General features: G+C 38.9%; 1 protein-coding gene across 1 annotated transcript; it reads left to right on the top strand.

The window, feature by feature from the left end:
• The first annotated feature begins 3451 nt into the window (after positions 1 to 3451).
• Positions 3452 to 4559, top strand: LOC149185061 (strigolactones hydrolase CXE15-like). Its single transcript, XM_089417767.1, has one exon. It carries the CDS (start codon positions 3501 to 3503, stop codon positions 4443 to 4445), a length of 945 nt encoding a protein of 314 aa, XP_089273893.1. The 5' UTR covers positions 3452 to 3500; the 3' UTR covers positions 4446 to 4559.
• The last annotated feature ends 2530 nt before the right edge of the window (positions 4560 to 7089 follow it).

Genomic DNA, 7089 nt, shown 5'->3' with positions numbered 1-7089 from the left:
ATAGATCAACAACTTCAAAATTATCCTCTTCAAGGAGGAAACCTCTTTTACATTACATAAATGAACAATCCTTGGATGATTCAAACGATAAGACCTCCTTGGTGTATATAGGAGTCTAAGGGGTCACAATATAATCAGAGCCGACATAACAATAATAATGTAAGGGCACAACAATAACAATAATGGGCTTCTATGGGGCACAACAATAACAACATGTGGGATAGATGGGATAATAATAACAATAGGGAGCTACACTAGCAATAACAATGAGGGGGATACACTAGTATTATAGGGATCTAACAAGGAATTATGTCCCATCAAGCCCCACTTAGCCAATGGAAAATTAGAAATAAGATTTGTAGTAATTAGAAAATGAATTTTGAATTTACATGAAAATAGGAATATTCAACATTTTCCCGAAACTTTGGTTAAAATTGCATAAACTTGGTAAAATAATGGGAAATCAATGCACTTTGACCACATGGAGAATGTTATAGTCCCTAGTGAAATAGAGAGTAATAATAGAACATTGAAATTGAGTAGGAACCAAGTTTGAAAATCTCATCTACAAATTAAACCAATGTCATATGGTTCGGGTTTGAATTTGGGTATGGCAATGATTAGGTTGGGTTCAAGTTCAAATCTTTTAATGGGGTTCTGATAAGGTTTTCCATTAGGTTCGTCTATACACATTTTCTATATGTGTAGATATATTAACTTAAAAATGAAATATAGGATAAAATTGTAAGAAGGCAACATCAATTAATAAAAAAAATGCCATCACGAAGATGGAAACTACAAAGATAGATTGCAAGCTTGAGTAGTGACATGAGGTTATGAGTTTTGATCTATGGACTTGGTTAATAGCCATGAGGTTCGATGAGGTTCGATGAACCTCAAAATATTTTTAAGGTTGCCAAAATTCGAACCTCAAGGTTGAAGTTCGACGAACCTTGTGACATAAAATTAAACAAGACTTATGCACATTTAATAAAATCATTTTTATGCATATTTAAAAGGCTTTGAAAAAAAAAAAAAAACTAATCATAAATTTGTAAACACTAAGCTTCACCTTAATTTGCAAAAATCAAACTAACTATGCTTTACTTTAATTCCCTATATTCTGACAGATGGATGGAAATGAAATAATTTCTCATCATTGTCATCTTTAGGATATATTACTCATCTTTACGATATATTACTCGGTAACATGTCATGTTAGAATTCCCAACTGTAAATTTTCATTTTATGCAAGTTGACAAGATTTTGGATGCTATGCATCATATTGTGGAAATTTCTTAAACAAAAATAATAATTTACTAATAGCTCTTTCATAGAGTTTACTTTTTCATGAATATAAAATCATTTATAATAATACAACACCGGTGGGACTACTTGTAAATTGATTCCAAACACCAAAACTCCAGAGGCCGAAGTTAGTGATGGGACTTACTTTCAAATTGCTTGTATCCTCCTACACTACAGGCATATGGGTGACACCTCGAGAGATTTGAACATGGGTGGGACTACTTGTAAATTGATTCCACAAACCAAAACTCCAGAGGCTGGAGTTGGTGATGGGACTTACTTTCAAATTGCTTGTATCCTCCTACACTACGGGCGTATGGGTGACGCCTCCAGAGATTTGAACACGGGTGGGACTACTTATAAATCAATTCCAAACACCAAAACTCTAGAGGCCGGAGTTGGTGATTGGGCTTACTTTCAAATTGCTTGTATCCTCCTACACTACGGGCATATGGGTGACACCTCCAGAGATTTGAACACAGGTGAGACTACTTGTAAATCGATTCCAAACACCAAAACTCCAGAGGTTGGAGTTGGTGATGGGACTTAATTTCAAATTTCTTGTATCCTCCTACACTATGGGCGTATGGGTGATGCCTCCAAATATTTGAACACAGGTGAGACTACTTGTAAATCAATTCCAAACACCAAAACTCCAGAGGCCGGAGTTGGTGATAAGACTTACTTTCAAATTGTTTTATCCTCCTACACTATGGGCATATGGGTGATGCCTCTAGAGATTTGAACGTGGGTGGGACTACTTGTAAATCGATTCCAAACACCAAAACTCTAGAGGCCAGAGTTGGTGATGGGACTTACTTCAAATTTCTTGTATCCTTCTACACTACGGGTGTCTGGGTGACACCTTTAGAGATTTGAACACAGGTGGAACTACTTGTAAATCGATCTCATACACCAAAACTCCAGAGGTTGGAGTTGGTGATAGTGCTTACTTTCAAATTTCTTGTATACTCCTACACTACGGGCGTATGGGTGACACCTCGAGAGATTTGAACACGGGTGGAACTACTTGTAAATCGATTCCAAACACAAAAACTCTAAAGGTTGGAGTTGGTGATGGGACTTACTTTCAAATTGCTTCTATCCTCTTGCACTACGGGCATATGGGTGACGCCTCTAGAGATTTGAACATGGGTGGGACTACTTGTAAATCGATTCCAAACACCAAAACTCCAGAGGCCGAAGTTGGTGATGGGACTTACTTTCAAATTGCTTGTATCCTCCTACACTATGGGCATATGGGTAATGCCTCCAGAGATTTGAATGTGGGTGGGACTACTTGTAAATCGATTCCAAATACTAAAACTCCAAAGGTTGGAGTTCATGATCAGACTTACTTTCAAATTGCTTATATCCTCCTAGGGTACGAGCATATGGGTGGCACCTCTAGAGATTTGAACACGAATAAGACTACTTGTAAATCGATTCCAAACACCAAAATTCCAAAGACTAGAATTACAATTCGTTTTTTTTTGTTTTTTAAATGTGGTTTATGATTTCGTTATTATATTATAAAAAAAATCAAAATTTAACAAAAATGTTGTAACACCCAATTTCCACATTATTTGATAATGGCTAATTACAATTGACATCCATATTCTAGAGTTCGGTTTACAATTTAGAGTGCTTCCCCACCGCTTTCCTTTTCTTTCTTTTTACCCTATTGCAAAGGGAGTGATTTACAAGATTGCTTTAATTGATTCGCCAATTGATTTAGCAAGGCTGCCACGAGGCTGACATCTAGCGTCGTCTATAGGCAAATGCATCGTTCATTCCCTTTAACGTTTGGACGTCACGTTTCCCAAAAGGAGGAATCTGAACAATAAAGCAATGCAAGTATTAAATTCTTACGTCATCACTCCTTTTTCGCATTGGAGAAATCAGCTTTTCATCACATTCACACTGACAACACGCTGTGCTTCAATAGACGTCGACAGGCATCTAGAAGCACCATACACAACTTTCCGTGCCGAAAGATCACCGATATTGCACGCTTAGCTCGGATTTTGCCACCTAATCCTCAGAACTGCTGTTCATTCAACAAATTACGACGCGGTATAGTCAAAATTAGAGTGTGCGTGTTCTATATATTCACATCCCTGCGTTGCCTCTTCCACACTTCCCAATTCCATTTTAGACCCATTAGTCAATAAATTGTATTCTGTTAATTGATGGAAAAATCAGTGATAGCCATGGCGCTAGAAGAGCTGGCCACGCCTGTCCTGCCATCCCCGCAAGCCACGCTACCTGAGGATTCCGGAGTGGCGTCCAAGGACGTAATCTTGGATCACAATCTCGACCTGTGGGTGCGCCTCTTTCTTCCTCCGATTCAATCCCATCACAACGAGAGCAAACGAATGCCCGTTTGCCTCTATTTCCATGGCGGTGCATTCATCATGGGTTCTCCGGCGTGGCGCTCTTTTCACATGCTTTGTGTTAGAATGGCCGCTGCGGCAGGCGCAATTGTCGTTTCCGTGAATTACAGGCTTGCTCCTAAACACCGCCTCCCGGCTGCTTACGACGATTGCCTCACCGCCCTGTCGTGGCTCCGCTCTGAAGCGACGAAGACGGACAACGACAATGGAAGAGATGGGGATCCGTGGCTTCAGTCCCACGCCGATTTCTCTAGAGTGTTTATAGTGGGCGATAGCGCGGGCGGAAATATCGTGCATCATGTGATTGTGAAGGGCAGCGATTGGAATCCTCTGAAAATCAAAGGGGCCGTGATGGTGCAACCTTCCTTTGGTGGAGAGCAACGCACTCAGTCGGAGATCGAATCACCGGAGGAGTTGGAACAGAGTGTTAGGAATCGGATGATGGCTCTGCCTGAGGGGGCTGATAAGGATCACCCTTTCTGCAATCCGCTCGCCGCCTCCTCCGATTACCCGACTTTGGCGGAGGCGACTCTGCCTCCGCTGTTGATAGTGATAGGGGGGCGTGATATGCTGAGAGACAGGGCAAAGGCATACTACGAGAGTGTTGTCAGGCACGGTAAAGCGGCTGAGCTGATTGCGTTTGAAGAGGAGAAGCACGGTTTCTATTTGTTGAAGCAGGACGCGGAGTGTACAGAGACACTTATTCAACACATTGCCCGCTTTGTTGAAGCCCATAACTGATTCGGCGCCACGAGATCATTGATTAATGTATGTAATTCAATTTGTAATTGCCGTTTTGTTTTTGCTTTTTTTAATTCAAATAAAGCTGGAAAGCTGAATACATATCATCTTCAATCTAATCTGATTGTATATTCAGATTCAGAAAGCTAGCTACAGACTATCTTCAACTAATCTGATTGTGGATATTCTGTCATCTAGTCCAGCGACAAAGTTAAAAGATTTAGTGACAAAATCAACCATTGATTTTGTGGCGGAGATTCCGGTGATCATGATCTCTCATAGATTTTGTCGGTGGGCTTCCAGTGATCCTAATCTCTCATATGATATTTCAAGTATTGTTACATTCTAAAGATCCAAAACTTTTATATATTATATAATATATATGTGTGGCCAGGGATTATTTTCTAATTTGAAAATATAAATGGAAATTAATTTTGATAATTAAAAATAAATAAAATATATTAGAAAATATTTAATTTTAAATGAATCACATAGACTTGCATTTAGAAAAATTATAAAATTTATTAAAATATTTAAAATAAAAATTATTTTTTTTATAATTTTTTTTATGATAAAAATATTTTATTTTAAAATAACAAAAAATTTAAATCTACATAAAATTTAGAAATTTAAATATTTTTAATAAAATTTTATTAAAAATTTTATAATTAATATTCTTGATTGACTGGTCTCGGGATCCAAGCCATGAATAGAGCAATAATGAGTTATAGTGATGGGTGGATGGATCGCAGTCCTCATTTACTCCTATGCGTAAAGTGACAAGGAACCTTGATAGGTGTATTGTGAGGTGCGGACTTCAAACATCAAGCACGTCCTTGGGGTCTTGTTTAAGAATTCTAGTAGGGTTTGGTGCAACGGTACACTGATTCTCTCAAGATTTAAAGGGGTTTACGAAAGGAATGCGTTAGCGTGTCTTCATCTCTCTGTCTCCGACCATTTGCTGCAGGTATGTCCTTTTCATCTGTTCTAAACACACCTTCCTTGTTCAAGTTCACTGTAATTGCTTAAACCTTAAGATGGTTGTTTCTAAGTTGATAAGAAGGGAAAGTTAAGAGGGTTTCCGGGTTGTATGGGAGACAAAAAAATTCCAATTTTGATAAAACGTCCACACGTCTTGATACTGTATCTATCTATTATGGCATTGGCATTTTGTTTTCTCTAATGGCTCTGTATTCTACACATGATTTTGGGACTCTAGCCTGTCTCTCGGGTTTATGGGTTTTATTTCATTTAGTTTCCTTAAAGACAATCCATTTGTTTGGATTGGTATGGGGAAACTATAAGAGGAACTCCCATGAATAGTTAATGGCCCCAACCTCATTGGGGCGCTATGCACTAAAGGAAAAAGATGGTGGCCCATTGCGTCGGGGTTGGGTCAGCTTCGTGAGGAATACTCTATTTTATGAGGCTCTTGCTTACTATCATATTGTATCATGTATTTTTACCTTTCCAGAGCTACATTACTTCTAGTCTCGTAAGGCTACCGCGTCAAGTTGTCTCTCTGCGAGCTAGTTGCATGTTCGGTTGGGCTCCTGGGCGACTGTTTTTGTGATTCCCAGATTCTAGTTTCATGTGCTCTTATGTGGTCTACAATTCAGTATCATGGCACAAACCTCCTCGCATAGAGGGAACTCAGTGTGGGAGGGCCAATTCTAGCGTTGGAGTAGTGGACGGGGTCGAGGTGTTGGGCAATCTCAGCCTCGACAGTCCAGATTTAGAGGGAGACATAGCATCACTGGCAAGACTCGGGAAGTAGCACATGCATATCATCTTAATATGCTTCCTTAGGTCTATCCGCTGATCTCAGGGTGGGGATCAGAGTTAAAACAACAGGGTGAGAATATCGACCTAAACTTGGAGGATTGGAAAACCTTGGTCTACAACCTAGGCCATTTTAGACGCATATTTACTCAGTTCCAACAAACGGTTTATTTATAGTGGATAATGAAGAACATCGTGGCAAAAGAAATGGCGTCTTTCTCTGCTTGTTCAACCAAGCCAGACACAGATTTGTAGAAAATTCACATGGAATTTCAACTCATTCAATGTCAAATTCAACAACAAAATGGTCGCCTCAATCGAATCGAGAAACACATCCCCTGCCTCTCATACACCGAACTGTCGAGGTCCAATGCCCATAGACTCTTCTGATGAGTAATTCGCTCATAAACATGTTTATGTTGCGCTAAAATTTTGAGATATTTACATGGTTTCTTTAAGGACTTTTAGATTTTGCTATAATTACATTAAAAAATGGATATTAGACAAACGAATTATAAATACTCTTTAAGTGAATCAATTAACATAGCCACGTTGTAAAATATAAAAATGGGATTTCGGCTCAAAGTTATAATAATTGGTACCAAACCTATCATAGACATATGCATTCACTTCAATATTGAAAGAGCATGACATCTACAGGTGTTCCCAAATGTCATTTTCGCAATCGATTTGGACGCTTACTAAGAGTGTTGTTTGGTCAGGTCTAAGTATACACATAATATAGCATATGAAGTGTACCATCCAAGCTTGGTGGTTTCCGATAACATGATGAATGATCTAATGGCATTATTAATGCCTTCCGTGTATTGGATCCTCAAATTCCTTTGGCAGTGAATAAAGT

Source organism: Pinus tabuliformis, chromosome 3_2 (genome assembly GCF_031772625.1).
Source record: "Pinus tabuliformis cultivar Carrire ecotype Pingquan chromosome 3_2, CPIR1, whole genome shotgun sequence".
In the NCBI taxonomy this organism is placed as follows: domain Eukaryota; kingdom Viridiplantae; phylum Streptophyta; class Pinopsida; order Pinales; family Pinaceae; genus Pinus; species Pinus tabuliformis.
Note: the sequence above shows the minus strand (reverse complement) of the source record. Positions and strands in the feature narration are given on the sequence as shown.

Coding starts and splice junctions, on each gene's coding strand:
- LOC149185061 (XM_089417767.1), top strand. CDS start 3,501: ATGGAAAAATCAGTGATAGCCATGGCGCTAGAAGAGCTGGCCACGCCT.